The sequence below is a fragment of the Mchenga conophoros genome, linkage group LG3, assembly GCF_057382185.1.
Source record: "Mchenga conophoros isolate Kocher_MC1m ecotype Shallow Benthic linkage group LG3, M_conophoros_male_GT1.1, whole genome shotgun sequence".
Lineage (NCBI taxonomy): Eukaryota > Metazoa > Chordata > Actinopteri > Cichliformes > Cichlidae > Mchenga > Mchenga conophoros.
Window position 1 is genome coordinate 40769225 of NC_140528.1, and position 22648 is coordinate 40791872.

The window sequence follows — 22648 nt, forward strand, 5'->3', positions numbered from 1 at the left end:
AATGAGGAGATGGAAGCCAGTGACATCAAGACATGTAAGCTCCTTCATGGAGGGTTTCATCCCAGGTCCAGCACCCGGAGGCTGAATAGTAAGAAGAAGGAAAGAAGCCAGGGACTGGTGAGACTCAGTAACAGAGTCCAGGATGAGACAACAAACATCCAGGAGTAAATCAGGAAGATGGCCCCAACTGACCGTGTGCTCAGTTAATACCTCTAGTATCCAGTGTTGGGAAGGTTACTTTTAAAATGTATTCCACTACAGATGACAGTATACATGCCCCAAAATGTATCCTGTAGCGTATTCTGTTACGTTACTCAATGAAAGTAACGTATTCTGAATACTTTGGATTACTTAATATATTATCATGCTGTTTACAACTACGTGAATGTACTATTGCTGTGATTTATTACTGTTACTGAAGGTCCGCGGCTCCGAACCGTAGTAAAGGGACCTCTGACTAATACGGTGGGTTCCGTGTCGGGCTCGTAGCTGAAAACTAGCTTTACTTGGTGTCTGGGTCAACTTTGCTAACGAGAGACAGAGAGAGGCGCTGAAAGGCTGCTCCAACGAAACTTATTGTTTCGGAGGAAAACACGAACACTGTGTACAGTCGAGTCTTAATAGCTTACTTACAACTGGGATCGTCAGGCACTCTTCTTGGCTGCAGTGGTTATTATTATATTTACATGCTTCCACCTCCCGTCTCTGCTCAGTGACAACTCGTACTTTTTGACTATCCTTTTTCTCCCTCCCTTTCTCTCACAGACACATAACTGGTATGGCAGTCCGTTCTCCCTGCAGCATGGACTACACTGCCCATGAGGCTACATTCTTTTTGTAACACTCTACCTATTGTCTTCATATTAAATCATTTTTGGAATAATAATTTTTTAAAACATTTCTTCACGTCCTTTACATGGGCCACAAGTAGAGGTGACATGGGCCGCCAGATTGAGACACAGACATTAGAGCCTTTTAACCTTCCTCTCGTGTTAGGGTCAGCACCGACCCATTTTAAATTTCAAATGCATTAAAAAAAAAATCACATTTGTTTATTGTATCAAGGCTTTTTGACTTTGTCAGCAACCTCTATTTCTACAAAATTAAACAAAAAAAAATATTTTCACTAAATTATAAAATGCCCTAGTTTAAATTATGACCTTTGTGTTGTTAGGGTCGGTTTTGACCCAGTTATAATATTATGAGTATAAAGCAATAATTAGAGCCAAAACTGAAATCATAAGTGCACTGTCAGTTGACACACTGACAGCAAGCTCCTCTCCTAATCATATGAGCTTCAGGGGATTCTTATTTTTTGTGTTTTTGCAGTATACCTGCACAAAAACAAAACAAAACAAAGACGGGCATGTCAAGACATTTGAGGTGAATTCACTCATTTGAGTGGCCATTTGACTTCCAGATTGCACATTTCCAATTTGCAGCACACAAAAATGAGAAGAAGATTTACAGTGAGCCAAGTTCTGGATCATATTTTTGGTGAAAATGAAGGAGAGGACACAGAGCAGCATAATGATTCAGATGGGCAGGTTTCTGAGGGGGAAGACAATGTGGACTATCATCCAGAAGACACAGACACATCTGATCAGAGTTGGAGGTCGCTGGTGCTGAAGCTACTCCGGCTGAAAGATTCAAGTCCAAAAATGGTAAGATCTTTTGGAGCTCAGTACCTCATTATGTTCATGACAGGCCAGCTGCTGCAAATGTCATCAAAATGACCCCTGGAATCACAAGGTTTGTTCTGACCAAAGTCAGTGACATCAAGAGATGTTTTGAGCTATTTATGCCATTGTCACTAAAAAGGATCATTATTACTATGATGATGACCTTGAAGGAAAAAAAAGTCCATGGTGACATGTGGAAAGATAGTTATGAGGAATACCTGGATACTTTCATTGGTGTTCTTCTTCTTGCTTGAGTGTACAGATGCAGCAATGATCCCACTGATAGTCTATGGGACGCAACAGGCAGAAATATTTTTTTTGGGGGCAACGATGTCATTTCACACATTTGATATCATTTTGATTCAAGAGTCCTCAGATTTGACAGAGCAGACTGAGGTCTGACAAGCTTGCTCTCATCAGGGATGTCTGGGAGAGATGGATACAGCTTCTTCCGCTGATGTTCATCCCAGGACCAGAGTTGACAGTGGATGAACGTCTTGTCCACTTTTTGAAGAAAATGCCCCTTCCGGCAGTACATACCCAGTAAGCCAGGGATATATGGCAGAAAAATCTGGGAAGCCTGTGATGCAAAAACCAACTATGCCTGGAATGTACAGATTTTCACAGTCAAAGCTGTGAGTGGCATCCCTGAGAAGAACCAGTGAAAATGTGTAGTCTTCAATATGACCACTGGACTGCAGGATCACAATATCAGTTGTGATATTTTATTTTATTGTTTTTTTACCAGATATGACCTTGGACAAGAACTTCACAAAGGAAACTTCACAAAGACACAGCTGTATCATCAGGACGTGATAAAAAGCCCAGGTTTACCCACGACTATAACCAAAACAAAGGAGGAGTGGACTTTTCTTTGTTTTTTAGTTTATATTAAAGGTCTACTGCTGAAAAAAAAAAATTTTTGGGCTTTTCTTGATGTAAATATCAATGGGTCGAAAGTGACCCGTAACACCATAGATGTTATTTAGTTAATAATATTAAAATTAAAAAATCAATAAAACAGATTTATTTAAGAGATGTGTCCTTTACCCCTCAATAATAGTCAGGTAACACAAAAACCTTTTATTTATTAATAGGATTCTCTTGAGGTTAATTTTACTATTTTTTTTAATTGAAATCGAGGGGTATTGTGACAAAAAAAGACCCAGAGGCGCACACCAAAAGTATTAAAACCAACATTTTCATGGATAAGGAAGCCTAATAAGGTAAACAAGAGATGAGAAACAAATTGGATGATAACTTATTGTTTTAGTATATTTTATAGCTGATTTAATTCATGGGTCAAAACCGACCCACTAACATAAGAGATGATAACAGAAAGCTAACACAAGAGGAAGGTTAATGCGTGTTTTGTTTAGGTTCTACCGGCGTGGAATCACCAAAAATAGAGAGGGCATAGCCTATATATGAAACAGGAAAATACCTATAAATATATATATAATAAAAAGTAACTGTATTCTGAATATCACTCTTTTAAACTGTAACTGTGATGGAATACAGTTACTCATATTTTGTATTTTAAATTCGTAACACTGGTACATGTATTCCATTACTCCCCAATACTGGTGGTACCAGAAAGCCAAAGAAGAAAGGACGGGGATCCATGAACCATCATGGAAGAACAGGCCCCTGCACGGCACGTAGTACTGGCAGATAGAGGAAGTGGCTGGCATCCTGAAATTCTACCAGCAGATAGACAAAGCTGGACCGAAATAAAGCACTGAGTCACTAATCATGGCATGGCATGCTATTTTTTCATGGTCAGTGTAAATGTGGGGTACAGAAGATTATATAGGTCCCTCATCCTATTCATGTGAACCCCTCCTTCATGTAAAACTCAAACTTACCTGGAGGAACAACAGTTAGGTAGGTGATGCTGATGGGGTGAATATCCAGACAGGCTTGTTTAGTTTTTCTCTGGTCAACGTAACACACATAGAGTCCTGAGTCATCAGCTGTCACATCCTTCAAAATCAAAGACACGTCTCCATCCTTCATCTGTCTGTCCTTCAGATCCACCCTGTTCTTAAAAGACGGATGCTGATAATCTGTATCAATCTCATCATCCTGGTAAAAAAGGACATATTCTGGCTCCAGGTTAGGTCTTATCCATAATGCAGCTATGATGGGGTCATTGCTGTTTGGAGCTTGACATTCTAGAGTGGCCGTGTCTCCCCCAATAATTATGTTGTTATTGTGGTCTGAAAGAAGAAACAAAATAGAGCACAGAGGTTAAAGAACTAACTGATCACTACAGCAGCAGCCAATCACAGAAAAGAACAGGGGATGCTATGGCAACCTAGACATCTCTTCTCAACAACAGATGTCTACAAATGCACCTCTCTTTTACAGGCTGTAGCCAGTTTTAAAGTATAAGGTACAAGTACAAGGATCCAAGCTTTGTTCACCTCAGAAACATCAGACAACAAACAAACTGAACTCTACCAACTCACTTTGAAGAGAAACAGTCAGGTAGGTGGCTCTGATGTAGTAACCATCCAGACTCGTTGTTTTGCTGTGGTTCGCTCCTTTCTGGACCACGTAACACTCGTATGCTCCCGCGTCATCAGTAGTAAGATCCATCAGAATCAAAGACACGTCTCCACCCTTCATCTGTCTGTCCTGCAGATCCACCCGGTTCTTAAAAGACGGATGCTGGTAATCTGGAACAAGCTTATTGTCCCGGTAAAAAAGGACATATTCTGGCTCCAGGTCACGTCTGCTCCACTCCACAGCTACAATGGGGTTGTTGTTGCTTGGAACTTGACATGGCAGAGCGATGGTCATTCCAGTCTGACCTAATATAACTTCTTCTACTGAAAGAGGAAACAACAGAGGGGTTCAAGAGATCAACGAACAACCTGAGCTACCGGGAGATCAGGGAGCTTTTTACTGTACATTGCTTCAGACAAACACAAGGGGCACATTCAGTCAATGACTGACTGTCTAGTGAAGGAATATTGTGTGAACTCACATAATGAAGGGCTACTGTACTTACAGCACCACTGTTTCATAATTACTTATTATTTAGTCTATAAATACACTGTTATGCTTGGTCTTCATTGGCTTTTTTTTTAAACCTCTGCTGTGGAAGTGACAGAAGGCATATTCTGAAGCTAGTCAGATTTTTTGTAGACATTTGATATCAACAATATTCAGTCACCTAAATAAACTTTTCTTCAATCAGAATACAAAGTAGCATAATTATCATGCCTATGTTCATCAGCCAATAGGATAGTTTTAAATTTGAAACCAGTGTTTAATGTTGCACCAAAATTCAAATTGCTCTCATGTGCAGCACTGCGTGATCAATCATCCGTTCTTGTGTTTGGTGTCAGGAGTGTTCAAATGATCAATTTTGTGCGGAAGAAGAGTCAAATGATGAGTCAAACACCTTATTTAAATTTTAGCACTCACTGGGCCTAAAGCAAGAAGCCAGAGTTAACAGAGGAAGTGTACTACCTCCATCAAGGCACCTTTATCACTGAGGTTTTAGGTTTTTCGACCTAGTTTAAAAGTAAAGATTTTTTTTCCCCAATGAGTAGCTTTTAATTGAAGATTTTTTTGCCAACAGTTTACTGTACCAGCCCACTAATGACTAACTGCTGGTTCAACCTCACTTGTTATCTTTGTAATAACACAAACTTGTGCAGAGTAGGAAAAACCAGATTTGTTTTGATGTGAACTTAGGAATGAACTGTGGGTTTGAGGAAATGAAGCAGGTGTAGCAGGAGGAGAGGACAAGCTCAGGTAAACAGAGTGTTCACAAGCTAAATGACCCAGCTCTCCTCCTCCCACATTTCTGGTTTAACAGAAATGTTTGGAAAAGAAACAGACCTCAGATCAGTCCTTCAGCTTTAACTCTCGGCAGATGTGGCAGGTCATACAGCCCAGTTAAACACACCTTTAAAACAATGAACAGAATCCTTGAAGAGTGTTAATAATTTATAAATCTGACATTTAATCTCACCTGCAGAGACAAACGAGAGGCAGACAGACAGTAAAGTCCAGCAGATAAATGCAGACGTTACAGCAGACATTGCTCCTTCGTTTAAAGTGTAATAAATGTCAAAAAAATGGTGGTATTCTTCAACAATTACAAAATCCCTGAACTTAAAATCTGATGTTTTTAAAGAAAGCTGAAAGTCTCTTAGTGTGATACCAGTAATCAGTTAGCTTGTTCTTGCGATGGTCCAGAGAGGCCAGCATTTCTTTCTCTTCAGTTGAGTCTACCGTAGCACAAAGTAGTAGTAGTGATGTGCGTTTTTTTCTCTCTTCATTTCTGTCTCTATCGTCCTGCAGGTGAAGAGGAGACGGAGAGTGTCATCTTCCCTGTCTTGGCTCCGCCCAGAGGCTGAGTCTCTTCTGTTGATCCTGTTTGCTTTAAAGTCTTTACTTCAGCAGATTTAAAGACCAGATATAACCTCGTTGCCACTCTAGTACTGTGACATTGCAATGGATATTTCTCTTCTGTCACATGTTTTTGACATCTAAACTTTACAAAACAAGGAATTGTGACAAGTTTTAGGAACTAGAAATGGATCAGTTCCCCTTTTTGGGAGGGAGAGCCTTCAGTTTTCAGGCTCCTCTTCTGTGAAACCAGCTTCCAGTTTGGATTCGGGAGACAGACACTATCTCTACTTTCAACATTAGACTTAAAACTTTCCTCTTTGCTAAAGCATATAGTTAGGGCTGGACCAGGTGACCCTGAATCCTCCCTTAGTTATGCTGCAATAGACGTAGGCTGCTGGGAATTTTCAAGATGCATCAAGTATTTCTTCTTCAGTCTCCTGTCTCACTCACTCACTATGTGTTAATAGACCTCTCTGCATTGAATCATACTTGATATTGATCTCTGGCTCTCTTCCACAGCATGTCTTTATCCTGTCCTCCTTCTCTCACCTCTCAACTAGTCACAGTTTTTCTTTCCTACAGTCACCAAAGTGCTTGCACATAGAAGGTCATATGACTGTTGGGTTATGTGTTATTCTTATTTAACTATTTAACTTTTAGTTGAGGTTAAAGTCAGCCATTATTTATCATTGTCTTATTGGTTTCTGTGTTTGGGTTCTTGTCTAGTCTGTCACGTGTTTTAGTTATGCTAAGCTTGTGTTGTCATGTCTAGTCTCCATGTTTCGGTTTCACTTTGAAAGGTCCCGTGTTTCTTGGTTTAGCCTCACTTCCCCTGTTTTGCCATTATGTACATTTGTGTCAGCTGGTTCCTCATTGTTTCCATTTCCCATGATCACCCCTTGTTTATTTATTCTGTGTGTTTCCATTTGTTCCTTGTCACGCCATCTCATCCTTATTGTCGCCACAGGTCTTTCATGATGTTTCTGGATTTCATAGATACTTCATAGCTTCTTTTATGCTCCTGTACCAAATCATATTAAGTCATAGTCAGTTCTAGTTCCTCCAGTATAGGTTTAGGTTTAGTTTTGTTCTCACTTGGTTTTCTGTTCCTGAGTCTCAGCCAAATAAAGGCTCGCTTTTTGTTGTAATTATTCTGTCTCCTCATCTGTGTCCACACTTGGGTCCAAAAAATATAAACATGAACTGTGAAAACATCTTTCAAGTATGGGTTTTATGGTGGATAAAATAAGATAGGTGTAAATCCTAGTTGATGTAATATGTGGTAAAAAAAAAAAAAAAAAAAAAAAAATATATATATATATATATATATATATATATATATATATATATATATATATATATATATATATATATATATATATATATATATATATATAAATAAATAATGATTAAAAAAAATTTAAATATAAAAGATAAATATCTGGCTGTATCAAACAAAACAAAACAAAATCTACACCAAAAATGTAAATAACAGTGATTTGGCTGAGGGGGAAAAACAAGACCAAAAAAAAATTTAAATGAAAACCTTGTTAATATGTGGACATCCTCGTATCTGAGGTGCTGGCAGAACCAGTTGGAGACCAGTAGCTGCATGTCAGTGGTCGGAGTGGGGGACTACTTCAGCCTCTGGTTTAACTTTTATAATATCACAGATTGAAAATATGTCATTTTCGGGGTAAAACCGCAAAGGATTCTGGGAACGCATGGCAAGCGGTACTAGCGCATGCAGGCTTTCACATGAAAACAGTCACACAGCGATAAAAAGAAACGCAAAAATGGCAAGAAGCTGTTGTATTATTAACTGCAATAGCTGGTTTCATGAAAGCCACGGGAAGCTGACGGGTAAAGAGATGGTTTTTATCGGATTATGTAGTGGAAAAGAAATTGTTCAGCCATGTTTCCGAAATAACAAAGAGCCGACCGATGGTCTGGATTGCAGCCATTCAAAGACCAAATATAACGTCCCAGATCACTCCCGCTCACATGTTAGTCTGCTCCAAGCATTTCCACAAAGGTAAGTGTTTTGTTGTAGTTATTACATAATTTATCATAACATAATTGTTCATGTAGGTTACAAATAAGTCTTATATTGATTTGAATTGAATTCGTTGCGCTATGCTGCTTTGTTCACTGTGGCTTTGCGGGCTAAAGTTTCTTGTGTTTTGTAGGAAAACAAGCCTGCAAAATGCTGGAATGCGATCCAGACTGTGCACCCTCTATCAACCTGGGTCATACCGAGTTTAAAGCTGCTACCACAGCGAGATTTGATCGGTTAAGAGAGAGCGATATCAAAACAGCCACGAAACATCCGCATATATATGCCAAACGGTTGTATTGAAGCAGTCAAGTGATCAACTGAACTGTTTTCCAGTTTTCCATTTCCAGTGTTGCTTTGCAATGATTTGGGTGTTTTATTTTCCGTTGTTGATTTGTTTTTCACCGAAGCAGCTAATAAAGCACAATGGAATACAATTTTGCCTCTTTCTTGTAAGATTCTATAATACAGTGGTTCCCAAACTTTTTTTGCTGGGCCCCCTTTTGTTTTACAGAAAAATGTTCGCGCCCCCCCCCACGTGCACACGCGCACGCACAAACACATCCTCCAACCACACACACCCATATTTTGCTCCATTGCGGTTTATTTCACACCTCAAACATTTAGTAAACAACAAGCAAATACAAGTAATCTGCAATAAATTACAGGTAGTAAGAAAATAAACTACTAACTCTTTTACGCTACGTCCACACCTACATGGGTATTTTTGAAAACGCAGCTGTTTCGTCCACACGTAAACGGCGTTTCGAATCACCGAAAACTGAGATTTTTTAAAACTCCTTTTTTGCTTTTACATGTGGACGAGGAATACAGAGTTCGTCACGCAACGTCAAAGGTATGTGCCTTTTTTTCATGTCAAGTTGTGTGCCACGTTATTGTTTACATGAGATGAATTGCAGATAGAGACAAAATACTGTTAATCTGACTATCTGCAGGTTTTACATGCTTACACGTGCAGTTACTGTCCCTCCATTTAGAAAGGCAGAGGCGTCATGATGTGATTATTTTACGTGTAGTTGTTTTTTTCCCTGCGTAATAATGTTCAACATTGCTATCAATACATTTTTCAAAAATGCCTCTCTGTGCAAAATAGGTTTAAAAACATCAACAGCTGTGGGATACTGTTTCTCCGTGATTTGAACCGGGGGAACAAATCTCAGCCCGATGTTATTTGTATCCCGCTGTACCTTTACTGTATAAAGAGCTAACATCTCCAAAATGTCAGGAGTAGTTAGTCATTACAACAAGTGTTTGTGAACTAAAACTCAAGAATGTGGGATACTGTTTGTCTGTGATTTGAAAAGCCCAGCGCTGCTCCCAACAAAGGGAAAACCAATTCTGCAGGGGAGACCTACCTCGGCACTTGTGCAGGTGAAGCCAAAGGGAAGATATGCGTCAACATATTTTCTAGTCTTTGGCTTAGAATGAAGTCAGTTTGGAAACATATCCAGCTATGCTTCATCTCTTGCTTTGTGTTTCTATAGGCGCCCGTGCTAACAGTGTCCAAGCGTTTTGTTTTTCCCCCCCTTTTCATACCGCGCCCACCCCCCTGGCGTGGCTCTGCGCCCCCCCTAGGGGGCGGGCCCCATACTTTGGGAAGGTCTGCTATAATAGAATGAAACGATAACGCCAGTTATAAATAAAGACAATAAATTGAATGGTCTGTCAATCTCTATATGATAGTCTAAGCCTGTTACTGGGCACCTGTGGCATTTATCTGTCTCAGTTTCTCATTTATGAGCTCCATAAAGTATTCCTTACATCTTCTCAACAAGCTCTCTTCCCTCTAAGTACTTTTTTCATCTCTATCCTCAATCACTTCAACCTCCTCACAGTTGATTTAATAATTTTTGACATCAAATTACGAACCAGAGGAAGTAGCTGTTTAGATTACAAATGATTCCAGTGCAATCATTGAGCTGCATTTGTGTTTTGGCTCATCTGAAGAAATCAATAGTGCTGGATTAATTTCAGCATGACTTTTGAAACCTGCTGTCGTTCATATTACACCCTTTGAATAGATCTTCATCAGAAGAGAAATAATCTTCTTAAGGTATTTAAAATCATTCATATTAAAGTTCCTAAATATGTTAGTCTGTACTTTTGTTCACTGCAACCATGAGGTCAAACTACATAACTACATTTAGAAACAGACTGATGACTGACTGGAATAGCAAGTTTTATGTATGTCCACTAGATGGAGCTCTTTGAGTTTAATTACCACAGTAAATGTAACTTCATTTACAATGTAATGCTTTTAAAAATGCTTATTTCAATATAACCAAAGCAGATATCTGTATTTTAATACCTCCCCCTATTGTAATATGGCTGTGAGGGGTTGGCTAACCACATCGAGCATCACCAGTAACATTTGTAGAACAAACATAAACCACACTATAAGGAACAATAATATAAGAAAAACAACATCCTACATTCTCATAGCTCCCAATTGTTTTTTAAAAGGTTTCTGAGCTTAATCAGCTAGTATCTAAACTCAGCAGGTAGCAAACAAAAGCATGTAACAAGATTTACCAATACAGTTATTGTCCCGACAGACTTCTTCATTTCAACAGCTTCTTTATTGTTCCATGTACAAGGGAGAATAAGCACAGTGCAAAAGCCTTGCAGTCCCTCGATCTGTTACATTTATACTTTTTCAAAGTTCCTCATTCAGCCCCTATTTTTTTTGTTTTTTAGTACTCTGTGTTGCTGTGCCCTTCATACACAGTTTTGAACTAAATATCTCCTCCTTCCTTTAATTTTCTTAACCCTCCTTTTAAGGTGCTACACTTTGATTTTGTTTCTTTCACTATACTTGTCCTCATCCCTATAAGGTGTGAGTGATTATATACAGAGTCTTGACATACAACAAGTCCATCACCTAGTTCTGCTTTTTGTCTATAATTACCAAAATGTGTTAAACAGCAGTTAGCGCTGCCTTTTCCTTTAATGCTGCTTCTTACTAATTATTTTCCTCCTGCAGTTACACCTGCCTGCTAGCAGTACAATGCTATCTACAGTTCCACACTACCAGTGTTGGTCAAGTTACTTGAAAAAAAAAAAAATCAGTGACTAATTACTGATTACTTCCAAAAAAGTAATCCTGTTACTTTACTGATTACTTATTTTCAAAAGTAATTAGTTACTTTTTAAAAACACGATTTACAACCTGAATAGGTGATAAAGTGATAGATCTTTCAGCCCAATTCTACTTTCTGCAGAATCCATCACATAAAATGTAACCAAATGAAAAAGTCTCTTTTTAAAATTTGTTTTATTAGTTTTAATCTTTTAACTTTTTGCATCAAGCAAAAATTTAATTATATGCAACATTCTCTGACTGGAAGAAATTTTGTTAACATTTAAACCTATTTTGTGCACATTGCAGCACATAAAATAAAATAGTTTTTTTTGTGTTTACACTCAGTCTTTCAAATAGATGCAAGTAAAACACAGCAGAAAATAAATATAATCAAAGACTCAGTGGTCCTGTTGCTGTTTTCATCTGTTTAGCTTGCTAGTGCTTGTTCAGAAGTTTAAGGGTTTTTTTCCGCTGTAAAAAGAAGTTTTCTTCCCACGCAGTGAACAGAGGACACTAATGTTTTTGTCACTTTTTATGGAATCAAACGTAAAGTAAGGTCAGTACTTCCACGCTTTAAACGCTGCACGCTCATACTCTCTCCAGCACTCGTTATATTATCCATTCTTGATCTGCACATAGCTGTTGCCACGAACGTCACACTCGCTTACGTCACTGTCATGAGACATTCTCGCAAAAAAATCATGATTTTAGTAACGCAGTAACGCAGCATTCCTACGGGAAAGAAACAGTAATCTAATTACCATTTTGCAATAGTAATCTCGTACTTTACTCATTACTTGAAAAAAGTAAGCAGATTATTTCCTTTCAGGTCAGAGTTTAAGGCCTAATAAAAGAGTAGCTTTTACATTGTGCAGGACTGTTTCCACTGCACAGACTGGGATGTATTCAAGGTGCAGGACACTGACAATCGTGTCGCATTGGACAGTTACACCTCCACTGTCTTGGACTACATCTGTTTCTGTGTGGACAATGTAACAACTTGGAAACGATTCCGTGTGTTCCCTAATAATCCACCCTGGATGACACACGGAGTTCAACAACTTATTCGAACGAGGAACAACGCTTTCAAATCCGGGGACCAGGAGGCATACAGTGCTGCCAGGGCCAACCTGAGAAGAGGCATCAAGACTGCCAAGCAGCAGCACAGGAGGCGTATCGAGGCCAGGTTTGAGAACAACACAAACCCAAGGCAGGTCTGGGAGGGCATCAGGGCTATCACGGACTACAAAAGGAGAACACCATCACCCTCAGCCGACAGTTCTACTCTGGCTGAGGATCTAAATCTCTTTTATGCCCGTTTTGATAGGGAGAACACCGACCCTGTCCTGTCCCCTCAACCGATCCTGCTCCAGTCCTGAGCACTCATGAGCTGAGGCGTGTGTTCCGGAGCATTAACACCAGGAAGGCGGCCGGGCCAGATGGAGTGCTGGGCCGGGTGCTAAAAGACTGTGCTGCGGACCTGGCGGACGTCTTCACCTCTATATATAACACCTCGTTGTCCTGTTCACTGGTACCATCCTGTTTCAAAGCAGCAACCATCGTTCCCATCCCAAAACAGTCAAATGTCACATGTCTGAACGATTTCAGACCTGTGGCACTCACCCCCATTCCCGCCAAATGCCTGGAGAGACTGGTCATTAAACACATCAGAGCTGCTTTTCCACCATCCCTGGACTCGCACCAGTTTGCATACAGGGAGAACCGGTCAACAGAGGATGCGATCGCCACAGTGCTGCACACATTACTGAAGCACTTGGAACACAGGAACACCTATGCACTTTGTAGACTACAGCTCGGCTTTTAATACCATCCGGCCATACAAACTCTGTCCCAAACTCCACCAACTGGGACTTAACTCCTCTCTGTGCAACTGGATTGTGGACTTCCTCACTAACCGTAGACAGAGTGTCAGAGTGGGTAAGAACACCTCTTCCACCCTTGTGGTCAACACCGGTGCCCCTCAGGGGTGTGTTCTGAGCCCTCTGCTATACACTCTCTTCACCCATGACTGTATTTCCTCCTGCGCGTCCAATCTCATTGTTAAGTTTGCAGATGACACTACAGTGCTCGGACTTATATCCAACAACGATGAGACAAACTATAGGACAGAGGTGCAACAACTAGAGTCATGGTGCCATGACAATAACTTGGTCTTAAACACCAAAAAGACCAAGGAGATCATTGTAGATTTCCGGAAGAAGGGTCATAACAACCATCTACCTCTCTTCATTGGCAGTGAGGCGGTGGAGAGGGTGAGCAGTTTTAAATTCTTGGGGGTAACTGTGACCGAGGACCTGTCCTGGGGCAACCATATCACCTCAGTTGCACGGAAGGCCCAACAGCGCCTCTACTACCTGAGGAGACTGCGGAGCGCACACATTCCCAGATCTCTGATGTTGAACTTCTACAACTGTGCCATCAGCAGCGTTCTGACGTATGGATTTCTAGTGTGGTTCCCCAGCTGCACCAAGGCCGATCAGCAAGCACTCCAGCGGGTGGTGAAAGAAGCTGGCAGAATTATTGGAACAAGTCTGCCAGAGATCAGTAATATCTTCCCCACTCGCTGTCTGAGGAGGGTGCACAGTATCCTGCAGGACCAACATCACCCTGCACGCCACCTTTTCCATCTGCTGCCCTCAGGGAGAAGGTACAGGTCTATACAGGCCAGAACATCCAGACTGGCCAACAGCCTGTATCCACAGGCTGTGAGGCTCCTGAACTCTCTGCCCCCCTCTCACGGACAATAACCATATCCAACTTCTTAATAGCAATGAACTGGTCTGCATTGGTGCATCATATCTTTATTCTCTTCCCCCTCCTGCCCCCCCCCCCCCCCCCTTTCTTAAATAGATAACTATCATATCTGATATCATATCTCACAGTACAATAATATTGAATGGGTTGCATTGTTGTACTTTGTCATGTTTCTCAGGTCTTTGTCTGAATTTCTACGAACATTACTTGTCATGTTCTCATGTTATTGCTAAGGATTGTCTATTGCATTGGAGTCACACTGGGTTAAATATGTACACTTGGGTTTTAAGGGGTATTTATTATTTTCTTCTTTTTTTGGGTTGCATGGAAGCCCCAAACGCAATTTCATTGTTCTTGACAATGACAATAAATAAATACTACTACTACTACTACTATTGACATGTAAAAAAAACCCACGATATTTCCTTGCTGCGCTTTGACACACACTTGTCAGCCATTAGAGAGAAGGTCTCACAGGAAGAGATATACACTTTGTGGTTTAAGTGTGTAAAAATACAACAACTCCATGATAAAGTAAAACAACATTATCATAACTACTGCTTTTGTGTTATCAGTCTTAGGGTATAAAAACCGAGTGCTGCCAGGAATTAACTTTTTATTCACAGGTATACTGTTATATAACATAAGTTTATGTTGAAATAATAATAATAAAAAAAACAAAACAATCTAGGATATTTTTATTTTATTCTTCCTAAAAAATACTGATGGCTTCAGTATTTCATGGTGTTTGTTTCAGTTTCCTGCTTTACGTTGGTAATTCTTGTCCCATGTTTTTGCTTTCAGAGTTGTTTCCCCATGTGTAATCATGCCTGCATTGACCCTATGTTCCCTTCCTGTCTTGCATTCCCTAATTATGCCAGCCCTGTGTTTGTCCCTGCCTGTTGTTGCATCCTCCGTGTCAGCGCCGTTTATCCCTCGTCCTTGATTATGACATGACACGCAATGTATTCCCAATTTTGGGTCATCCCTTCTAGTTTGAGTTTTGGTGTTGTTTATAGTACTCATGTCTTGTGTTTTACATTTTACATTAACGCATTAAATAATTAATTTGGCATGTCAGCCAAGAACCTCAGCAGGTTCTATAGCTGCATTGTGGAGAACACACTGACCAGCTGCATCACAGTACAGTAGCACTACTGCTATGGACTGCAAACGCCTGCAGAGAGTGATAACAACTGCGGAGAAGATCATCAGAACTCTGCTGCCCTCTCTGCAGAGCATCTACCATCGCAGAGTCCAGAGGAGAGCTGCCTCCATCCTCAAAGACCCCACACACCCCCTTTGAATATTGAACAATCTAATGACCCCCTTTCAGCAAGCACAAGAGAAAAAACACTCCAGCAGAACCAGGGCAATGCTTTCTGTTGGGGGTAGCTGTAGCTCAGAAGGAAGAGCAGGCCATCCATTAGTTTAAAGATTGTTGGTTTAATTTCTTTCCTTTCCAGTCTGCAAAACAAAGTATCCTTGGGCAAGATACTGAACCCTGAGTTACTCCCAAAATGTTCATTGGAGTCTGAATGTTATGTAGAAAGCTCTTAGATCAAGAAGAAGGTGTTTGGGTTGTGAAACATGTTGTATAGAGTGTACAAGTAGAAAAGCAATAAAATAAAATAGTTAAACTCCCTTTTTGCAAGTGTACTTAAGGAGTCATGAACCTGCAGTCCATTCAGGCTGCAGATTCTCCAGGATGGCACATCTCCAAGTAAAGTTGGACATGGACGTGGACCTTTCGAAATGTGGGAAGTATCCTGTTATTTCAGCTGACAACTTAAGACTCAGTCTGACAGATGTTTTGCTGCCTGTTTTGATCAAAGATTTGCACACATCCATAACAGTCACCTAAATTGTGTGCTTTTTATAAAAGCTGCAAATAGGGCTGGGCCATATTATACTGTTCACTGCAATATCAGTATAATGTTAGGCAACGATAAGAAAATAAAATATCGCATAGAATTTGGGTAAAATGCGCATGCGCAGTGCTTTCAGGTCCCAAAGTCAAACGAACACTGTGGTACACAGAGAGTTAAAAACTGTCTAAATTATTTAATCTTTAATTAAATGATCAGTATTACTGCTTTACCAGGTGTAACAATTACAGACTTAGAAGTTAGAAGTTAGCGGAAGTTACCGCGCTATTTTCGTTAGTTACCTAAACATAATATACCATGTTCTGCCATCATATTACTCGCATATGTATTCCCCCACACCTCTGCACAATAACTGAGAAAATTAGTAAGACATCTAAAATAAGCATTGCATTATAATCTAATATATCTCTTACAATACCCAAAATATTAATATTTTTAACCATCTTTTTTCTAACATTTATTAATATGAGATTTCTGTCATGGTCCTGGGTCATGTGACCCAGTACTGAGTTTCTTGATGTTATTGTTATTCCTTTGTTATTCCTTTCAGTCTAGTTTCATTTCAGTTTATCTAGTTACATTCTGTCATGCCTAGGTTACAGTTTTAATTCATGATTTATCCCCCATTTGTCTCATCCCTGTGTGAAGCTTTCTGTGTTTATCTGTCATGTTTCATGTCCAAGTTTTCTTTGTTTGTCTAGTTCGAGTCATGTCTGGGTCTCGTTATATTTCCCATTTTATTTTGAAGGATCCTTGTGTTTTTTGTTTATTGTATTTAGCTTCACGTCCCCTGTCCTGTCATTATGTTAATTGTTGTCAGCTGTTTTCCCCCATGTGATTCTACTTCCCTTGATCATTCCTTATGTGTATTTAGTCTGTGTGTTTCTGCTCAGTTGGTGTCAGATCATCTGTTATCCTCACTTCATCTTTTCATAGTTTCCGTTATTGTGTCACTGTTTCTTAGCCTGCCTAGTTACTCTGTGTTCATAGTTTTTTTCATAGTTCTTTCACAGAGTGTCATAGTCTTTTTAGTTTACACAGTGTTCTTATTTACACAGTGTTCTTAGTCTCCTTAGTTTTCCCAGTTTCAGTGTTCTCTAGTGTTTTTGTCAGGCCATCAGCCACAATAAAGGCTCGCTTTATTTTTGGAAACCTAGTTCTGTCTCCACCGTGTCTGCATCTGGGTCTACCTCTTCTTCACACTGGCGCACCCCGCCGTGACAATTTCAATGTTAATTCAGAGTTCAGTAACTCTCTCAATCAGAACTCCATCAATGGACAGTTACTTCATCCTCATTTACACAATTTCTAAATATCATAAATTTTGTTTTTGTCAAGTTCAAAGATAATTTGTTTACATCCATCATATGCATCATGCAAGGAAATCTAAACCAGATACAGGGGATTCTGCATACTTGTCATCCTTCACCAGACTTTTGACTTTTCGATATATAGATAACTTCTATGTTCAAAAAGTGGCATGCAGGAGAGGAAAATTATCCAAAATTTCATATTATCATTTTTTTATTTTCCTCCTGAGAGATCCTGAGATCAGATATTGAATCCTTTCACTATGATTCACATTTAGAAGATTAGCATTCAGACTGGAAACCAAAACCCAGAGAGTAGGGGTGTCGTTTTCATAAACCACTGCTTGGTGACCCTCCTAAAATTTAACTGGACATTCATCTATTTTTTAGGAAGAGCTGAAAAAGATGAAAAATTAAAATAAAGATAACTTGCAGAGGGTGCAACACAGTGATGAATATAATCTTTTTATAGGCAAAGAAAACAAATTAATTAAGACTAAATTAAGAAAATATAAAAAAGAAAATAAATCAACAACATGTAACGAATCCTTGAAATATTTTAACTGCAGTAACAAACAGATTAAAGGGTTTGCTTCATTGAAGGAAATGTTCAACGAAACATCAAATATCAGCGAGAGGAAAAATTCTGACTCAGCATGAAAGTTATTAATCTTTAAATCTCTTTTCTTCTCATATTATTATCTATCTGAACATTCAATCATTTAGTTATTGACAGGTAATGGTTTCTTCCAGCATCAGACACATTAAAGATTAACAGTCAATCTACACTCAGCTACTGTGACAGCTGATCGCTACATGAGGATCAGTTTGGGAGGTTTAAACCTCACAGAACAAGTTTTATCTCACAACCAGCCAAATCTGAAGATGAAACAAACACAAATTGATTCGGATTCTGTAACATACAGAAAACACTGAAGTAAAGAGTTCATGGTAAAAGTTTTTCTTTGCAAAACTCTGAAGATACACACTGTTGTTCAGAGAGGCACTGACAGGAAGTTTAGGAAAATATTAACAAATAGATGCAGAATAAAACCAGATTAATAATGTGTGTTTGTATTTAATATTGTATTACTGTATTTAATATGTTGATGACATATTAGAAATTGATAATAATTATAGTCGATTATAATGCAGAGCTTTTATCAGAGCGCTTCAAACGCACTACATGATATGAAACCTCGTGACTTATTCTGTCTTCCATTCTTTATTGTCATTAAGTTGGAAGATTATTAAGATTATGGTTTTCTGACCAATGTTATTTTCTAAAAGCAGGCGTTTTTACTAGAAACTACTAGCATTAAAAATAATACTGCTTCCATATTGTGGTCATTTGCTAACATTGGCAGGATGAGATTCTGGACTCTGATTAACTTCTTTATCTATTTCCTTGGCTGTTTATAATTGTTTTACACATCAACAACTCACACTTGATGAGTTCTGAGAGTTTTCAGTCTGCAGGAGGTTCGTTTGAAATCTTACCTGATTAATCTTTATGTTTTCCCTAGATAACAAAACCAACAAAATAGCCTTAAAAGCAACAAGATTACCAAAAACGGTTGCACTTGTTAGCAATCCAGCACATCCTCTACTTATTCCATCCTCCTTCCCTCCATCCTCCTTCCCTCCATCCTCTGTGTCTCCTCCTGTCTGACCTGCAGGTGAGAAACAGGTGTGAGGTGTCAGCTGTCAGGTAGGTGATGAGTGAAGAACAGAACAGAATCCATTTCCTCTTCAAACTGCTGTCAGACATTATCTACTGCACTCTGATCACATCACTCAGACCAGCTGCTTTCTACAAAGTCTCATCAACATCATCTTTAGAAACAAACATCAACAACCAGGAAGCAGCTTCACCTCTGATCACACACACACTCAACTCTACTCACTCACCTGGAGGAACAACACTCGGGTCTATGGTGGTGATGAGACTCATAGGTTCTCCTGATTTCTGGACAACACGACCCTTATATGTATGCATCTGCAGTTGTTACATTCTTCAGAATCAAAGACACGTCTCCGTCCTTCATCTGTCTGTCCTGCAGATCCACTCGGCACCTCTGATCACACACACACACACTCAACTCAGTCACCTGGAGGATCAGCAATCAGGTACATGGTGTTGATGTGAGTCAAACTATCACTCCCACTCTTGTCAACACTGCAGTCGTATCTTCCATTATCATTAATTGTCACATTGTTCAGAATCAAAGATGCGTCTCCATCCTCCAACCGGGTGGATCTGACCCACCCGGTTCTGTTAGGTGTGGCTGTGTGCAGGCAGGAATAGGACCCAAGGTGCAGACTCCGGAGACAGACGTGAACTCAAAAAGGTTTTAATTAAGTACTCAAAATATAACATAACTGGAAAAACTCAAAACAAACTTAAACTAGAGAAATGACAGAACACACAGCTAAGAAAACGGTAGATCGCGACACAGACACAGAGAAACACTGGGCTTAAATACACAGAGGGAGCAATCAGGGAATGGGTAACAGGAGGGAAACACAGCTGGGGCAAATCAGAACTGACGAGACCAAAGAAGCGTAAACTGAACACACTGAGATAAGACACAGACCTTCAAAGTAAAACAGGAAACGCATAACACAGACTGAACAAAGACACAGGCTCATAAGCAGGCACTACAAAGGGAACAGAGACGTGGGAACAGGGCAGACACAAACACTGACTGAACACGGGGATATAGGAACTTAGGATACACATAGACGCGAACTAGACAAGGGGATGCAGGTGATAGAGGAGACAGAGCAACTAAAGAAGACAGAGACCTAAGCCATAAGACAGAACTCAAAGAAACCAAAAGCTAGAAAATATAAATAATATCATAAACTCAAAAACCCTGGGTCGACGACCCATCCTAACAGGTTCTTAAAAGATGGATGCTGTTTGGCTGGAACAAACTGAATGTCCCGGTACAAAAAAACATACATTAATCTGACTCCAGATCAGCTCTGCTCCACTCCACAGCTATGATGTTCTCTAGCATATCAAGATTATCTCTCCACAGTGTTACATATTCCATATGGGTACGATCCCCCTTGGTCGTGGCGTGTGGATATTTCTTTAAGACACTGCGGCACGCCTGGCTAAGCCCCACAGTTTACATATAAAGCAGCTGAGCCTCACTGTTTTATAGTTTGACAGTGGATCATTTTCTTAAACCAGCCGATTCTAATTCCCACCACTTCACACTCAGCTGTGAACCGTTCCAGAGTGAGCTGGAGGGCATCACCCAATGAAGCCAACAGAACCACATCATCTGGAAAAAGCAGAGATAAGTTTCTGAGACTACCCAAGGGAAAGCCACTTGGCCCCGCCTAGAAATTAGTGGTGGGCAGATTGATCCAAGTCAGCATCAGTATCGGATCAATAGCGTGGGCGCCAGACCCGCCACTCCTGTCTCAGCGCAAAGCAGGTGCACTTCGCTCTCTCCCCTCTTGTTTTTAGATGTTGACATGACTTAGATGTTGTTAAGTGTTTATACATTATTTATATTTTCATCAGTTGTTCTTTTTGTTGAGAATTTTAATTGTTATTTCTGTATTACAGTTTCTCAACAGTACTTGTTGTAATTTGTTTAATGGTTTGCACTGTAGGTGCAATGAATGCTTAAATTGTACTGATTAGAATATAGTGGAAATTCAATGCTAAGATTCAGCGCAAGGTGTTAGAGGCTGGGATTTGATGAATTCCTCATATGTATAACCTTTGATCATCATTTATGTCCAGTTGAGAATGAATCTGTGCACTCACATATTAAATGAACTGAAATCAGTAGTGTGATTTACAGTCTTGATATAAGGAATGAGAGAACTCACAGCTAATGTTCCCTCTAAGCTACACGCGTGCGCAATTGCGCACTGCTGGCACGGTTCTGTGCACAAAAAATCTGTGTTGTGCACAAAAAAATCTAACCTGAATTCAAATTAAAATTTAAACCTTAACAATTCTGTTTTGCAGTGTTAGTCAGTAAGTGACTGGCTGCCCCCGTATGGGATTAGAACGATGCCACCTTATCCCATACTCCATCACGCGATTTACTTTCATATATATGCAGCTAATCAACGTCGCTGACAGGCTATGACAGCGTCCTTATGTGTATATATCTTTATATATCTTTCTACGTAGCACTCATAATTCTTATTCTCATGTATATATCTCATGTATATCTCATGCACATATCTTTCTACATAGCACTTTTAATTCTTATTCTTACTTTTATTTTTTATTTTTTTATTTTTTCATGTCTATTTAAGTGCTATTTATGACACTATGTTTGCACTGAAGCACCGCAGCAATTTCCTAATGTTGTAAACCTCAACATCTGGCAATAAAACCCCATTCTGATTCTGATTCTGATTCTGACACCGGTGTTTTAGCTGGCAAAGTGACGTGGCTGATGTGGAGTGAAGCCACTGTAACAACCCTTTTGGGTTATAGCACCACTAGGGGGGGTTGCCCAACTATTGTACCGTATTTTCACAACCATAAGGCGCACTTAAAAGTCTTAGATTTTCTTCAAAAAGTATGGCGCGCCCTATAGCGCAGTGCGCCCTTTGTGTTGTAAGGAGGACGTAGTAGAGAACACCATGAGAACGCTAAAGGGTGAAGTGTGTGCGTTGACTTTATTGCACATACCTGTATAAAAGAACAGGTATGTGCGTTATGCAGGACATCGTTGTTTTAACAACCCTGAAAATGGCAAAGAGACACGCTTACGAAGCACAGTTTAAACTGAAGGCCATCAGCTACGCGGAGGAACATGGAAATCGAGCAGCGGCGAGAGAATTTAAGATTAATGAATCGATGGTTTGCAAGTGGAGGAAGCTGGAAAACAAGCTCCGGCAGGTCAAGAAGACGCAGCTGAGTTTCCGCGGACATAAGGCGATCATCGAGCAAAGAACGAGCGGGAGAAGCGTTTCGACGGTCACCATTCGGCTAAAAGCAGTTTCACTTTCACTTTTTATGAAACGGTGCCATTTTTCCATCCGGACCAGGACTACGGTAGCGCAGCAACTTCCAGCGGATTATAAGGAAAAGCTGGCCATCTTCCGCTCCTACTGCAGCAAACACATCGGCGACAAACACATCCAGCGATGGATGACCGATGGAGACCACAGTTTCACCAAGAGTGGAAGGCAGCGCCGGGCGAGTTACGCCACAATTTGCCAATGGATTGTAGATGCTTGGGCTAACATGTCTGCTGGCACTGTTGTTCGAGCTTTCGCAAAAGCCGGCATCATTTCCGAGGAGCCGCACGGCACGGAAAGTGACTCTGACAGTGAAGAAAGTGAACCTGGCATGTTTGATGGAGATTTAGCGCAGCTGTTCAATTCAGACACAGAGGATGAGGACTTCGATGGGTTTGATTGATGATAAAAATGTGAGTACCAAACTTTGTTTTGCTCCTGCTTTATTT

General features: G+C 40.0%; 1 protein-coding gene and 1 pseudogene across 1 annotated transcript in view; one reads left to right on the forward strand and one right to left on the reverse strand.

The window, feature by feature from the left end:
• The window catches only part of LOC146578658 (uncharacterized), an 11365-nt gene extending 5232 nt beyond the window's left edge, over positions 1 to 6133 (reverse strand). The window contains exons 1-3 of the mRNA XM_085268830.1: positions 5674 to 6133; positions 4157 to 4519; positions 3551 to 3904 (exon numbers count right to left, since the gene is read on the reverse strand). Coding sequence (XP_085124956.1) covers positions 3551 to 3904; positions 4157 to 4519; positions 5674 to 5743 — 787 coding nt within the window. The 5' untranslated portion in view covers positions 5744 to 6133. The remainder of the gene's footprint in view (positions 1 to 3550; positions 3905 to 4156; positions 4520 to 5673) is intronic.
• The window catches only part of LOC146578653 (uncharacterized), a 563460-nt pseudogene that overhangs the window by 115602 nt on the left and 425210 nt on the right, over positions 1 to 22648 (forward strand).